At 42.6% G+C, this 15,321-nt stretch overlaps 2 protein-coding genes across 2 annotated transcripts in view; one reads left to right on the top strand and one right to left on the bottom strand.

Annotated features, from left to right (window-relative positions):
* Nucleotides 1–7,678, top strand: part of plxnc1 (plexin C1) — a 33,235-nt gene extending 25,557 nt beyond the window's left edge. Inside the window, exons 22-31 of the mRNA XM_073480461.1 lie at nt 112–280; nt 546–646; nt 3,470–3,545; nt 4,300–4,334; nt 4,435–4,530; nt 4,900–5,063; nt 5,198–5,345; nt 5,540–5,680; nt 5,764–5,838; nt 7,025–7,678. Coding sequence (XP_073336562.1) covers nt 112–280; nt 546–646; nt 3,470–3,545; nt 4,300–4,334; nt 4,435–4,530; nt 4,900–5,063; nt 5,198–5,345; nt 5,540–5,680; nt 5,764–5,838; nt 7,025–7,129 — 1,110 coding nt within the window. The 3' untranslated portion in view covers nt 7,130–7,678. The remainder of the gene's footprint in view (nt 1–111; nt 281–545; nt 647–3,469; nt 3,546–4,299; nt 4,335–4,434; nt 4,531–4,899; nt 5,064–5,197; nt 5,346–5,539; nt 5,681–5,763; nt 5,839–7,024) is intronic.
* On the bottom strand, nt 7,544–15,126 carry cep83 (centrosomal protein 83). Its single transcript, XM_073480462.1, has 16 exons — nt 15,048–15,126; nt 13,685–13,891; nt 13,383–13,533; nt 13,126–13,218; nt 11,949–12,080; nt 11,584–11,835; nt 11,328–11,459; nt 11,006–11,120; nt 10,710–10,854; nt 10,308–10,457; nt 9,825–9,900; nt 9,567–9,724; nt 9,354–9,483; nt 9,084–9,187; nt 8,646–8,835; nt 7,544–8,066 (listed from the first exon to the last, which is right to left on the bottom strand). Exons 2-16 carry the CDS (start codon nt 13,882–13,884, stop codon nt 7,929–7,931), a joined length of 2,166 nt encoding a protein of 721 aa, XP_073336563.1. The 5' UTR covers nt 13,885–13,891; nt 15,048–15,126; the 3' UTR covers nt 7,544–7,928.
* Between the last annotated feature and the right edge of the window lie 195 nt (nt 15,127–15,321).

The raw sequence follows: 15,321 nt of genomic DNA, 5'->3' as shown, positions 1-15,321 counted from the left end.
AAATATCAAGTACGTTCATGAATAAATGATGAGGTTGAGGCCACATATTTAGAGATAGTTGTTCGTGTCACATAACAGCAAATTTTGTCCATGTTTCATTGTTGTGTACAGAAGCTGAAGGTGCTGTTTGCAGTGGGCAGTGACGGAGAAGTCAGCGAACCTCTGGAGGTCAATGCTCTCAGCTGTGACACAGTCGAGCAGGTCAAAGAGAAAATCCTGTCCACTTTCAAGGCCAAGTTTGGTTTTTCATACAATACCACCCTGAGGGATGTCCGTATCGGTATGTAACAGAGCACGCTCTTAAGTCCCGTGTCTCTTCTAAAGATCAAAACTCACAATGATCTGATCTGACTAACAAGTTAAGTTCTTAATTCGTTATATGCACAGCAACTACAGTGAAGCAGTCGTTGGCAATGAACAGCAATGCTCATACAATATGTTAAAAGAAAATCACACAAGTAGAGAAGAGTGAGAAGGGGATTGAAATACAGGATAGTATATAAATATTATACTGAGGTAGAATATTTGCTCTCTTTTTCCTCCAGAGTATGAGCAGAATGGAGCGTTCGTTCCTCTCGAGGAAGTGGACGCGAGCTCGGTGGTTATCGGGGAAGTGACCATGCTCAACACACTCAAGCACTACAAGGTGAGAAATGGAAGTATTAAAAACAGTCAGCGAGAGAGTTTCAGTTGTGTTGTAACAGAAGTGTAGCGGATGCTGCTGAGGTGTCACAAAACAGAAACAGAAACACACCCATTAAACGTTTGAACCTCAAAACAACCACAGTCAACATGAGAGCAGGGGGAAAGAGCTGAGCCAGTGTCAGTTGGAAGAGCTCCCCCTCCTCTCACTACTGAGTGTTTTTATATTCTCTGGTAGTTATATAAAATTCACATGACAGCTTGGAAAAAATGGATGTATAAAGTACATATCAAACCCATCATTGCAAATAAGCTGGAACTCCCAAATAACAGCAGGGAGTAGCTGTTTCAAATGTAAGATTAAAGCTGCAAGCAGCGATGAACGGGCCCTCGCAGTCCACGCGTGTTGGGGCGTGCTGCTGTCACGGCACGCTGCTGTCGGGGCATGCTGCTGTCAGGACATGCTGCTGTCGCTACATGCTGGTATTGTGGCATGCTGCTGTCGTGGCTTGTTCATGCAATAACTTCTGTTGAGGAATGAAAAGGGAAGGCAGTCAAGGTGTTCTTTAGTCATTTAGCAATAAAAGCGCCACCTATTGGCCGATTTGCACAGAATTTTGCAGAAACCGTCATCAGGCCATGGAACACAATTAACGAAAGTTTTGTGGTGATGGGACTGTATTTGGCAAAGATATGCAAGACTGTCTGTTTGACCACAAAGTGCAGGAAATTGTTGTTGTATATTTAAGCCATTGTTTGGACTATGACAGTTCTTTTAATAACTTTTTGTCGGGAGGGTCCAGAGATGCTGTGTGCAAAGTTTGGTGCAAATGGGAGAAATTGCCTTGGAGGAGTTCGAAAAAGTAGGTTTGGGACATTCCGTGAATTTGTAAATGGAAATTCAGCGTGAAAGTGGGCGTGGCCTACATCATACAATTCAGCTGAATTCAGGGAACATGCAGATATAAGGTTTAACAATGAGCACCATGTTATGTGGGAGATATGAGGCAAAAACGGTTTTGTGTTGATAATAGCGCCACCTGCTGGTCATTTTTGGTGTGTGAGTTATAGGGGCCAATCTATACCACCCCTATCAGTGTCATGTCCATAAGTGTTAAGGTGTGGGCACAGTGCCAAATATAAAATGAAAATGCCACCAGAGCGCCACCTAGTGTCAGATTGGTAACACCTTCGTCAGCTATCCTCAGGAGGGCAGTGTCAATGAGTGTACTAAGTTTGGCATTAATCTGACCAACCGATGTGGAGATATAAATTATTTCAATTTAAAGAGCGCCACCTAGTGGTCATCGGCCAAAATTGAGCACAGAGCCTTAGAGTCTCATGTGGAAGTAGTGTCCTGAGTTTCATGTCATTTGGACACACCAATGTGGAGATATGCAACACTTCCTGTTTTGATTGTAATCTACAGGAAGTTGTTATTTAATAAGTTGAGTATTCCTTGGAATATCAAAATTCTTTTAATAACTTTTTGTCAGGAGCGTCCACAGATGCTGTGTGCAAAGTTTGGTGCAAATCGGTGAAATGGCCTGGGAGGAGTTCGAAAAAGTAGGTTTGCGACATTTTGCGAAATTGTGAAAAAAACGGTAGGCAGAAATGGGCGTGGCCTATATCAGGAGATTCAGCACAATTCACTGAACGCGTGGATATAAGGTTTTTGAATGTGCGACAAAGTATATGGGAGTTATTAGCCAAAATGCACTTTCCTTGATTATAGCGCACCTAGTGGTGGAAAATCACAACGTCAACAGATTATAAAATTTTTCGCCAAGCCTAATGACTTTGCCAAATAAAATCGCGTTTTCATCCATGTTCAGGTAGTGAAAAATGCGATCATATTGGCAGGAAAAAAATAATAATAATCCTTACAAAAACAAAAACAATAGGGACCTCGCAGGTTTCCTGCTCGGGCCCTAAAAAAAGATGACAGCACATCCACACAGACAAAACCCCACATAGACCCAGATGAAATATGAGGTATTTTACATAAAGAGGAAGAGCTCAGACAATCTGACAGCTCAGTTCAGCTTTCATAGTGCTGAACACTTCACATTGTTGTCTGCGGACTTGAATAAAAAAAACTCTCTTAACTTTGAAATTTGCCGTTCTGTTTAGGCTCAATCATTTGTAGGCAACAACATAATTGAATTTGGACCGCGTCAGTCCTCTCAGTGAGAGGGGATGAAAAGCTCTTCTCCATCTCACTTTGTCATTACAGCTGACAAGAAGAGAGTTTTTCTATAAAAAAAGGAGGAAGTGAATTTATGGGCTTTATAATGGGATCATGGTTATGTGTTCATCCATCTGAGTACCATCAGAGCCAGAGAAAGATGGACTGCTGATAGCCTGGTGGCCTGGACTGTGTTAATCATATTACAGAGTCATGCCACAACTAAAAAAATCTTCACTACACAAGTAGTCAAGAAAGAAACAAGACAAAAGTGCTGTCTCAGGAAATCCTTTTAACATGATGAGATGTATCTTTTAATATAAAGTAGAATTGAGCAGATGTCAACTAAAGAAGTTTTCTGAAGTTCCTGGAAAGCTGATGTTTTTGAGCATTTCCTAACGGCAGCAACACCTATATAGACATAGACAAGTATCTCTGGGGGATTTCTGTGGGCTACTGTGGTTTCCTTTGACAAAACACAAACACAAACAATACAAATGAAACCGAAAATGGCAGGTTTTTTTTAGAGTTGACTCGTTTTTACAGGATGATGCATTAATGTTCTGGAACAACGGTTTAAAAATCAAAGAAAGTTGTGTTTACTGACTGTTCTGTGTGTCCTTTTTTGTACTCCTGCAGGTTCCTGATGGAGCCACAATCAAAGTGCTTTCTAAGAAAACTCATCCTCCTCTGAGCCCGCAGGGAAGTGTGAAGGGTAAGAGCTGGGAGGGAAAACACAGCTTACTTTAAAGTTAAAGGAATAGTTCTGTGAAATATATATGTATAGGATGAAGAGGTCAGTGCAACTCTCATGCCTGTGCACCAAGTATTGAGTGTGAGCCAGGAGGGATTAGCTTAACTTAGCTCAGTATAAAGACTGGAAGTGAGGAGAATATATATCAGTAGTCTTAAGTTATCAATTTAAAATTAAATAGTATTAATTGGAAATTAATGGAGAAACGGAGGTCAGAGATAATCATCTATTAACACATAAGCATCATTATGGGTCCTCTGGTGCATTTTGTACCAGCCATGACAACTGTTGACATGTTAAAGGTAGGAATTTCATTCAGTTCTTGTAGGTAATTGATCTCAACTCAAGGTCATCTTACTAGGTTTTTCTGAGCTTTCAACCACTTCTTACAGTTTTAGAGAGTGAATTCAGATAACCTCTGGTTTGCTTGAATAAACCTTTAATCTACAGTGTTAGATTTGAAAATATTCTCTAAGTGGATTTCCTACTTTGACAGAGCACAGTTGCCCAAAAGGATTACACTGCAGCAGTCTTGCTCAATACTGGACCAGTTTTTAAAAAAAAAATGCTGTCCTCATTAGTCACTTAGACACAGAAACATATAAAAAAATAACAAAAAATATCGAAGTAACCACCAAACCAAATGCTATATAGCAAAAGAGGAAGCTACTTAATTCTGCTAATGATCACTGTTGATTCTGTTTGTTTCCTTTAGATGACGAGAACTTCTCTGGAAAATACTTCCACTTGGTAAGAGGCAGTTTGTGTTTCATGTTTGCAAAGGTGAATTTTATAAGGCACAAACATTTTAATCAATACATACACAAAACTTTATGGTCCTTTTCTGCAGATTGATCCTGATGTAGACAAGGACCAGAGAAAGAACCCAGAGAGGAAGAAGTTAAAGCTGAAGGAAGTGCACCTCACCAAGCTGCTCTCCACCAAGGCAAGAGGAAGCAACACTCACAGTGCCTCATTTTGATAAAATATGCGCCACCACTAACAGAACCGATACCAGAAGGTGTCTCTTACATGGTTATTTTTACCACCAGCGGCAGTAATGTTCTGGTAAAAGTTACTAAAATGGCACGCTTCGTCTGCGGCTGAACATGAGGCATAACTTTAGCAGCAGAGCAGCAGCAACTGCTGATTGTAGGTCACCCGAGTTTTGGCAGCATGCAAATACTGCAGCTGTAGCTTTTTTTTCTACTGTCTTCTTTCAACTGCTTTAACATAAGTAATCCAACATACAGTTTATCTGGAAATCTGTAGAAGGGACAGCAGAAAAGACACAACCTTGTTTTTTGTCTTCAAGGTGGCTGTGCATTCATTTGTGGAGAACCTGTTCAGATCTATCTGGGCGATGCCAAACTGCAGAGCCCCGCATGCTGTCAAATACTTCTTCGACTTCCTAGACACTCAGGCTGACAACATGAAGATCACCGACCCAGATGTGCTGCACATCTGGAAGACCAACAGGTACGGCTGGGTCATCAAGAGCTTTGTGGACAGGAGGGAAAGCCTTCATTAAAAATAGTCTCTACAAATATGTGTATGATGTATAAATCTAAAAAACCTGTTTTTCCTCCCTGGTCATTGTCTTCCTGTCACAGTTTGCCCCTGCGCTTCTGGGTCAACATCATGAAAAACCCTCAGTTTGTATTCGACATGGAGAAGTCTCCAAATTTGGACGGCTGCCTGAATGTCATCGCTCAGGCCTTCATGGACTCCTTTTCTCTCAGTGAGATTCAACTGGGGAAGGTAAAGTCAAGGACAAGTGTCTCAAAATGTCTTATTACAGGAAGAAGTGCAGGAAGTCCAGTTTTCCTTTCTTTGTTGAGACAGAAGGCAGAGATGGAATCAGCTCTGGATCAACCCAAATATGAAAGTAAAATTATGCATCTATCTGCAGGACGTTTGATTCATTCTATACCTTGAATGTTATTGTGTTCCAGTATGCACCAACCAACAAGCTCCTCTACGCCAAAGACATTCCCAAGTTCAAACAGGAAGTGAAGGCCTACTACAAGCAGATCAGAGAGCAGCCACCAATCACAGTGTCAGAATTCAAAGGCTTCCTGCAGGAGGAGTCGAAGGTAATGTCGATTTCACTACAAAATCTTAAAATCGTGGCACTGTGAAGGGCAGCAGTGATTTGATTCGTTTGTTTTAATTTCAGAAACATGAAAATGAGTTCAACGACGCCGTAGCTCTCAAAGAAATCTACAAATTCATCCAGCGATACTTCACGGAGGTCAGTTCTCTCCATGTCCACACTAACACCCACATATTTTATTTTTTAATATCACAGTGCTGATGTGTTAAGAGTTCACATTTAGTTCCAATCACTCTGGTGGCATGCAGATGATTTAAATGGAGCCTGAAACCAAATGATGCCGATATGTACTGATCGTGATGTTGCCATGAGATGCCTCGTCTGGTTTTGTTATAATTACATTTTAGTGACAGTTTGAACTTGGCCTTACTTGGTTGTAATTATTACATTATCCCCTGATTGTGATAATTTGAGCTGACCATAATCCTTTTCCACAACCGCTAATTTTAAGCCAATGTTAATGACAGCCCAATTTGACCATTCTTTCTTTTAATCACTGCGTTCTGCTGTCGTCCATGTTGCCACCTCTCAAGAAAACTGCTGTGGGTGACAAACTGCTAACTGTCTACATAAACCACATCAAAGTTGCATCACTTTGGGTCTGATCTTATCTCTAAAAAAATCCACAACCCAGAATGGAATTCGTAAATAAACATTGAATGTTTTTCTTTTCACACCGACAAATCATCAGGTCTGTTAAATGTGTCGACTTATCTCAACAGATCTGAACCAGTAAAAGTTTCAGCTTCACAGCCTAATATAGACATGCAGAGAAGTACAAACTTATTATTAGAGCAACTGTGTTAGCTTGACATGTGAATCTTTAAAAATGTATTATAGGCAATAGGTAGGTAAGATTAAATAAAATAGTCTGGTGGTTTCCTCATTATGAGCACCATAACTAGGCCTAGCCTACCCACATTTCCTTGCTGATCTTGCTTAGATACATCTGAGATGTTGACATCAACAGTGAAGAGTGATTTCGCTTGTGAAACCGTCAGTCACATGAGACCTGTGTATAGAGGAAATGAGATTTTAGAACCCTCTGATTTTCCTTTGCTCCGTTTATCAGGCTGTCGTTTCCTGTTCCTATCTGCAGAGCCGCACCTTTTTCAAAACACTTTTTATGAGCAATATAGGAAGTGTTCAAATGTAGATACCATCATTCTAACATCAAGTGTAACTTTCACAAGATGATTAATAAGATGAAAACTGAGTCCTTATTCCTAACAAGATAAAACAACTTTAGAAACAATTTGCATTGTCTAAAAATATGAAAGACTATCCTAAATTGCTCTTCTGGGTTCTTTTGCCTTTTCTACAGATTACAGACAAGCTGGACCAAAACGGAGCCCCCACTGAACTGAAGGAGCAACTACATCATGTTAAAAACTCATTTGATGGACTAAAAAGCTGCTCCTGGAACTGAGCTGCCATCATTTCACTCATAACAATGTATTTTGAATGAACTTTGGTGGAGGAAAACTCCGAAGCTGAGCTGAGAGGACCGTTTGACATGTTTGTCCAGCTACTGAGATGAGACGAGGAGTTAAGAAACAGCTGAAAGGAGCTGCTATCCATGGCAGTAATTGAATGAGTCTGTGAGGAGTTTAGTGTCTTGTGATAAAACTTTTGAAGATACTGAAGAAAGGCATTGTCAGCTGTCAGTAGCTTCTATGAAAGGACATTTTACTGAATGCAGTTCTGCTCTATCTGCTGACCAGTGTTGTGTCTGATGGACTTATAGTTCTAATCTATACTGCGGTTTCACAGTGAAAAACAACTACTTCATTAACTTCTTATAAAGAACCAAAATATATATATACACACACACACACAGATATATCAGTGAAAAAAATCTTTAAATCATTATTGTTTCAACACTTGGAAATCACATCCAGTCTGTAGAAACATTGTGCAATTCACAGCCTGTAATGTTTAAGCATTAAACTCATCTGTATAAAAACTTTTTTTCAGAGTGGCTTAAGAGCAAATGTGTGTAAACAACAAACATCTCAATACAAAATCAAACCCTGAGGATGTCATGGTCAATTTTAAAAAAAGGTGCTGCAGTATTTAAAAATACCCGACGTCACAATATTAGAAAGACGTGCAAACGCTGACGAACTCCATGTCCACATCCATGTCTTACAGACATTCACAACACTGCCACCTCACTCTGTATTTCAAGTCTAAGTTCAAAGTGGCTAGGGAGGAGGGAGGTGAGGTCAGAGGTCAGGCTGGGGTGTGGTGTCCCGGTCCTTTTGCACCAGAGATCCCAGTTCCTCCAGTTGCTGCTGCTGGGCGCTCTCCAGGTCCTCCAGCCTCCGACGGAGCAGAGACAGCTCCCTCTGGTGCTGCTCCTCCTACATTATGGAGAGAAACAAGCAGATGTTACAATTTTAAGATCTGTACCGCTGTCTTCCCCTCTCTCACACACACACCTCTTGTTCAATCAATTTGCATTTTTACACTTCCCTGCACCCTGCTTCCTGTGTGTCATTCACACTTCGCCCTTTGATTATTTGTTGGTGTTACTGTGGTGAAGCTGCTCTGTTTCTCTAGATTATTCAAGCCACGGTGTGACTGTGGAGACTTCACCTGATTTTAATCGCTACCATACGTGTTTGTTGTGTGGTATTTTAACTGATTTAATTTCATTTGCATGACAGATATTTGTTCATTAGTAACAGAACCTGTATGCTGTTGCTTCAGTGTGACATTTAAAGGAATGCCCATCAACAACCAGCAGAGAGGAGGTGTGAGTTTTCTACATGCAGCTGTGTTTGCATGTGTGAAGAGAGAAAGTAGGCGATTTTATTTCCCCGTAACACAAGCTGTCTTGTAGCTGCATGGCAGGCCGGTCTATTTCCTGTCTCTGTGCCCCATCTATGATGCATTATCATTCATCTACAGTACAGGCTGATGCAAAATTTTCTGCTCACTGGTATGTTGGACATGGGTCCCTCAGACCCGAGGAGGAGAAAGGGCGTGGGTGAGGAGGTCAGGAAGGCGTGGCCGGCACTGAAGGGAGCCTGGCCACCTAACAGGAGGCGTCGAAACTCATTGTGTCGGCGCTGCAGCTCCTTCAACCGTCTGCTGAGCTGAGCTTGCTCCTCTGAGAAAGAGGAACGTCTGGACAGGAAGGAAAAAAAGTTATAATTTAGTGGGTTAGAACTCCATTCTACTCCCCTGACTTATCTTGCATGGATGATTAATGTCTAAAATAACAAGGGCAGGAAATGAGGAATTGAAGATTTGTCGAGTATTTCACAAAAACAGTTGAGGTGTAATGTTTCTAGGGTAAACAGATACCTGTGACAGCAGCACCTGGCAGGTAAACCATAATATTTCATTCATAAAATGAGAGATTTGAAGTTTACTTCTTGGCTGCAGAAGCTTCCAGTTCCAGCTCCTCGACCTTGGCCTCCAGCAGCTGGATCTTATCCTGCAGTCTCTTCTCTTTGTTCTCTGTCAGCGTTTTCCTCTGCACACAAAAAATTAAGCATCTCTTATGACCATTGTAATGTAACACATGGAAGGACAAAACATTATCAGTTAACGAAGCACCAACAAACCTCTTTACAAATCTACATTTAAGCTCTCAGACAGTATTATGATGCATTTTCACAAACTGCAGGGAGCAACAGTACCTTCTTCTGGGCCACTGCTGCCCTCTGCAGTTTCTCTTTGACCTGAGAGTATTTCTGCTGCAGCTCAGCCTCTCGCTCCTGCAGCTTGTGCTTCTCCTCCAGCCACTCCACCCGCCGGTCCTCCACCTGCCTAGAGGAGGAAAAATCCACAGTAAGAAGACAAGAGTGCGTTTTAATTGAGAGTACAGCTTAGTGCTGCGTAAGTTTAGAAACCTCTCGGCTTCGTGCTGGCTCCTCTCGGCCTGGGCCCGGGCCGTCCTCAGGTCCTCCCTGACTCTGTCCAATGTTTCTCTCAGCCGCTGGTTTGTCTCCATCAGGTCACTTTCAGAGTGAGACAGTGTCCCCAGCTGGACGCCCAGTTCCTGGTTCTGCTGATCTCATAAATCACATTTATTTCAGGTATACAAACTCCCCTGGGTTTGTTGCTTTTAACAAATAAATAATCCTCTGAGGTGGTTGATGTGGACTTACCTGCAGCAAATCAGCAATTTCACCTTTTTGCCTCTCAAGCTCCTCAAGCTGGGAGCTTTGCTGCTGGAGTTTGGTTCTGTAAGATACAAAACAGTATTCAAAAAAATATTTTTGTTCATTTTAGTATTTCTACCTTTTCTCTTGCACAGATTGGGATCATACACCTCATGTAAAGATCAATTATGTAATTTCAGCTAGATATAAATCACAAATTAAAAAGGTATAAAATGGCAGAAAACTCCCTTGACCCCATTTACTTTCAGCAGTTTGGTAGAAGATGTTTATATGGGAACAGAAAGTGAGGCAAAGTGGCTGAAACAAACTGCGAGGCAGTGTAACACAGCCGACCTCTATATACAATGTATCATCTCACAGTTTCCTGTCATCTTTATTTGTTTAAGCGAGTACAATGTGGTATCTACATCCACGGGTTATTTTCTCATTTCAAGCTGTGTACATTTAGGAGCCCAGTAAAAGTCTGACCTCAGGCTCTGCAGCTCCCTGCGGGCTGACTCCTCTACATGTTGTGCGCTGCGAAGACGCTCCTCCCATTCCTCCTTCTGGCTGTTGTCAGCAGCGTCCTGCAGCGCCCTCTGCTGTTCCAGGGCAGCAAGACGGTTCTCCAAGTCCAACCTAACAGCAGAAAAGAATTGAATATCCTCTAAATACTCTTAAATAAAAGAAGAAGACATGAGCTGCACACAGTGCTAACACAGAAATCATCTTTTTGATTTTGTACTGATGTCCACTTTGCTATAACGATCAACCCTTGTGATAGACGACATCTCACCGTATCTTCCAGGGATTCAAACCTCTTTTCTAACCACAGGACAAACACGAGATGACTGATATCAGTGACTCAAAGAAAACAAACATGATTCTCACTTTTCCTCGTGTAATGCTGCAGTTTTACGGAACTCCTCCTCCCGGGCTGATTGCACCTTCCTGACCATCTCCCGCTCTTTCTCCACCAGAACTTCCTTGTGTCGCTCCACCGAAGCATTCAACACCTCCACGTCAGCCTGCAGACCTGACGGACACGAGGGCGAGACAGGTTGATACACACTGTAAGAGTTAGCGGTGTCTTGGCTTTGAGATGTGATGGTCTAGATCAGCTGATGAATTTTTTGTTAAATAAAACAAACTCTTTATGATCATTGGAAAGTGTGTGTGTTGCATACTGTCAATCTGGCCCTGCAGTGTGTCTCTCTCCCTCTCCAGCTCCCCTTTAGAGCGGGTACACTCCAGTTTGACACTAGCCACCTCCAGCTTGTGTGAATGCTTCAGGCTTTCCATCTGAAAAACGGGAAAAACCCAGAAATTACTCGAGCTCGTCCGTTATATTGGTTGGCTTACGTTATCGACTGATCTTGATCAAAACCTGGATCTGAACCTTTTCTCTTAACCAGTTATGGAAGCCCAGACAAAGCTCTGTAATGACCCGTGTGGTGATATCATAGTCAATAAAACATCTCAGAGATCAGGGGTCATAGGGCGGCGTACCTGGCAGGTGAGGGAGTTGACCTCTCTCTCAGCTTTGTGCAGGCGTCCGGTGAGCTGGCTGTTCTGCTCGTGACTCAGATTAAGCTCGCTCTCCGTCCGCTCCAGCTGCAGACGCAACGACTGACGCTCCGCCTGTCACACCAACAACCAATCAGATACAACAATCACCAGAGATAAACACTTTTTAAAATCTGATCATCCTGTGGGTAAGGTTAGGGGAAATTTAAATCCAGTAAGATGACTGCTGCTGTCTCACCTCCAGAGACTTCAGGGTAGCCTGAGACTCTGTCAGCTGTCTGATCTGGATACGTTGGACGTTCTCCGCCTGCTGGCCCGAGTTCTCTTTCTGGGCGCGAAGCTCGGCCACCTCCCCCTCCAGGCCCTTCAGCCGCAGGTGGAGCTGCGCCTTCTCCCTCAGCAGAGCCTCCACTCGTTTCCCATCACGCAGCAGGTCTGAACCCTGGTACTGAGCCACCAGGTCCTCCCTGTCCTTCTCCAGACGGGAGATCTGGCAACAGGAAGTGGGCTGACTAAATTAGTATCTAATTTTATCATGAGACACCACATTCAATTGACAAGCAACAACAAATAAAATGCTGCACAACCCAACAGCAAACCCACCTCTGCTTCATAGAGGATGCTCTTCTCCTCCAGGATACGAGCATGTTCTTCTCTCTGATGGTCCAACTGGGATTTAAGAAAGGTGCAGTCGTACCGCAGCTTGTTGTACTCTGACCTGTACTTCTCTGTCTCCTAAAAGAACCAGGAGTGCACAAGAGTACCATCATTAGCTCAGAATCAGTGAGAAGGGGAGAGGGAGCAATCAAGCAGATTAAATGGAAATGAGCCGCTATCCCCTTGAAAGCACAGATCTTCAAACATTAATCAATGCTTATCTCTTGACCATTACTATGGACAGCTAACACTTATTTACAGCAGGTATTAAAGGAGAACACTTCCTTCGTCAGTGGAAGCTGTTTGGAGTCGTTTGTTCATGTACAACAAATTCTATAGTCACGTAATCCGTAAACATAGACGTAAATGAACATTCTCTTTTAGCGTTATTCACGTGTAGTGTTTTCATATCCGTGCTGCATTACATTGCATGACTTCCTGTCATCATACTGACCCCTACAGGAAGTTATTTAAAAGGACAGTTTAACCCAAAATCTGAAATACATATTTATCCTCTCACATGTAGCACTATTTACCAATCCAGACTGCTCCGGGGATATCAGCTGTGGAGACGCCTTCTCTTGAATATAATGGAACTAGATGACACTCAAAGCACTAAAAAAAAAAAAAAAGCAATGTCTCTTTCCAGAAATCCACCTGGCTGCTCAAAATTCAGTTTCATGTAGGAACTATTTTCGTTCAATCGAACTACATCCAAAAACCATATCACTGCTCAGAAGGAAGTGTGCATTGACTCATACAGGAGAGGCTAGCTAACTAAGATAACTAAGCAAGCTATTGTTACAGCCATTAATGTTTGTGTGTTGTCATATCTTTAAAACTCACTAACTCAAACCAAAACAATCTATGGATAAATAATACTTCAGGTAAGAGGAAAAATATGCATTTTTGATTCTGGGGTGTTATGTCCCTTCACTAATCCCTTAAAAATCAACTAGTACATCAACTTAATTTCATTATAACATTTAGGCAGGACAAACCTTCATGGCAAGCTAGGTTTAACACTACTAAGTTCAGATTCTAAAAGATTTTTTTTAAAAATGGATGCCACTGATGTCCCACATTACTGACCTGTGATACAGAAACAGACAATCTGACTGACCTCCTCCAGTTTGTTGAACCTCTCTCTGACCGGAGCCTCCATCTCCTGCTGCACCTGAGCTCTGAGCAACTCCAGCCTCTGGGGGGTCATCACCTGGTCAACACACACAAACAAAGGCACACATTTGTATCCACAATCATGGGAAGTTCAGTTGCAGGGAGGCAATTTACAAAAAATAACACAGAAAATCTCAGCCACACCAGAAACAGGGGTGTCCCTTGTTTAACGAAATGATCAGAAGAGTTTATCCGTCCCACCTGCAGTCGGAGCTCCTCCAGCTCTCTGGTTTTGTCCAGCAGCTCTCCTCGGAGTTCAGCCAACAGCAGCTGCAGTTTCTCCTGCTGAGCCTGTCTGTCGCTCAGCAGACGCTTCAGTTCACCCTGAGCTCGGGTGAACTCATCCTGCAAGCTGCAAAAAAAAAAGACTCAGTGAATCAACAGATACATGAACCACATGGGAAACAGTGAAGCATGATGCAAGAAGAAAAACAGAAACATTTATCTTTTCCAGTGTGTTAGCTCATGAAAAGAAGTTTATGTTAAATCAGATTTCGCTGTACCTGGAGTGTTCAGCCTTGAGCGTCTGGTAGTTGGTCCTGTGGTTTTCGCACTTCATCCTCTCATCGATTAGCATCTTCTGCAGCTCCATCTCTGCTCCCCCCAGCCCAGCAGACAACCCCAACATCGCCGCAGACTTCCCCATGCCAGGCTCCAGGTGTGGAACGAGGTGGGCCGACTGGCCGAGGGTGGAGGAGGTCATCTCACCTCTGCAGGAAAAAGCCGGAGACAGGAGGAGACGAAGTAAAGAAACGCTGGGGAAACCAGGCAAAGGAAGTGTTGTGTCTGTATCTGAAAACTGAATAGGTGTTGTTAGTAAGCCCTCAGTCCTCTAACAGAGAGAACAACTGCCTACACTCTCTCTCAAGTGTGGTGAGGTTTGACAGGGTAAAAATCAGGCCAGGCTTTGTTGTCGGTTAGTTACCATGGTGGCTTTGAGGAGAGTCCCCCAGCTAAAATCACAACCTCTCAGCAGTCAAGGCAAGGCCCTGAATCAATCTCAAGTGATTAGTTAGCGCCAGTCCCTGGCTCCTGGCTCTGCTGTGGATACACAGCCTGATTACAACTAATGAACCACTTTAGCCACTTAGCTTCAAGCATCCTGTCTATCTCTGGGACTACTATATCTCTCAGTCCAGTGTCACTCGGGCAGAATGAATTAACACAATAATGTTTTACTTTCCCATGCTTTAATCACAACACACATTGTAGTTTCATATGGCGACTCAAAAGTCCTGAAATATAGCAAGCCATGTAGCTACGTGTCTCAAAACAAAAGTTTACTGTGCTAATGAGCACTAGATGAGGTTTGTTTACATTCGGCTCCCTTCATATAAAATACCCTGTGATTTAAATACATAATGTCCTTATACTGGCGGCAGACTGGTCATGACTCAGGACATAACAATGCAGACGGCTGTCTGAAATGTGTCAAAAGCACTCAGTAGCTTTTAAATGTCGCGCTCTGTCGGGAGACTTAATAAGCTAACTAGCCAGCTAGCTATTTCAATGCGTCCGTTATCGGACACTACTTGCTTGACCGTTTCCCTTTACAACTCAGGGCGACAGACTTCATACAAGCAGTCATTAGCATGACTATGACGGGGTTTCTCAAATAAAATGCTAAGAACTGACTACATTCTGAGACTTAACGCTGCAAGATAGCCCAACGGCTATGTGCAAGCTAACCCCAGATGCTGCTTAAGTTAGTAGTAGCGTTAGTTTGTTCATAGCATAACTGAATTTAGCTTGCTAACAAGGCTAACGTTATGTACAACCCGGCGCACATTTGGGTTACAAGCAGTGAATTATGACCCCATAAAACAAACTACATTGTTTACTACTGTACGCACTTCAGCAACTTACCCTTTGTTGAACTTTGGCTGCTTTCTTCCCTGCTTTCAATTTGAATTGCTAGCAAGCGCTAGCTGGCTAATCTGTAAACTACAAACTGTGGGATCATGGGACTTTTTTTCCCAAGGTGCATTTCTCTCTTTGGAAAAGACAACTCTCACCAAACCTCTGCAAGGGGAAATTAAACTGCTCAACAGTATAATGTAGTGTATCTTATCTGCAATATCAAAATGCTGCTCACAAATGTTTTGCTGTGTACATATTAGTATTACCCCGCAGTTTATAA

The sequence above is a fragment of the Pagrus major genome, chromosome 14, assembly GCF_040436345.1.
Source record: "Pagrus major chromosome 14, Pma_NU_1.0".
In the NCBI taxonomy this organism is placed as follows: domain Eukaryota; kingdom Metazoa; phylum Chordata; class Actinopteri; order Spariformes; family Sparidae; genus Pagrus; species Pagrus major.
This window is presented reverse-complemented; position numbering and strand designations above follow the sequence as displayed.

Bases quoted from the DNA above. Each gene is read 5' to 3' on its own strand.
- cep83 (XM_073480462.1), bottom strand. From the start codon at position 13,884: ATGACCTCCTCCACCCTCGGCCAGTCGGCCCACCTCGTTCCACACCTG. The intron at 13,534-13,684 runs GTACAGCGAAAT...TTTTTTTTGCAG, and splicing joins CTCAAGGCTGAACACTCCAG to CTTGCAGGATGAGTTCACCC. The intron at 13,219-13,382 runs GTGGGACGGATA...TGTGTTGACCAG, and splicing joins TGGAGGAGCTCCGACTGCAG to GTGATGACCCCCCAGAGGCT.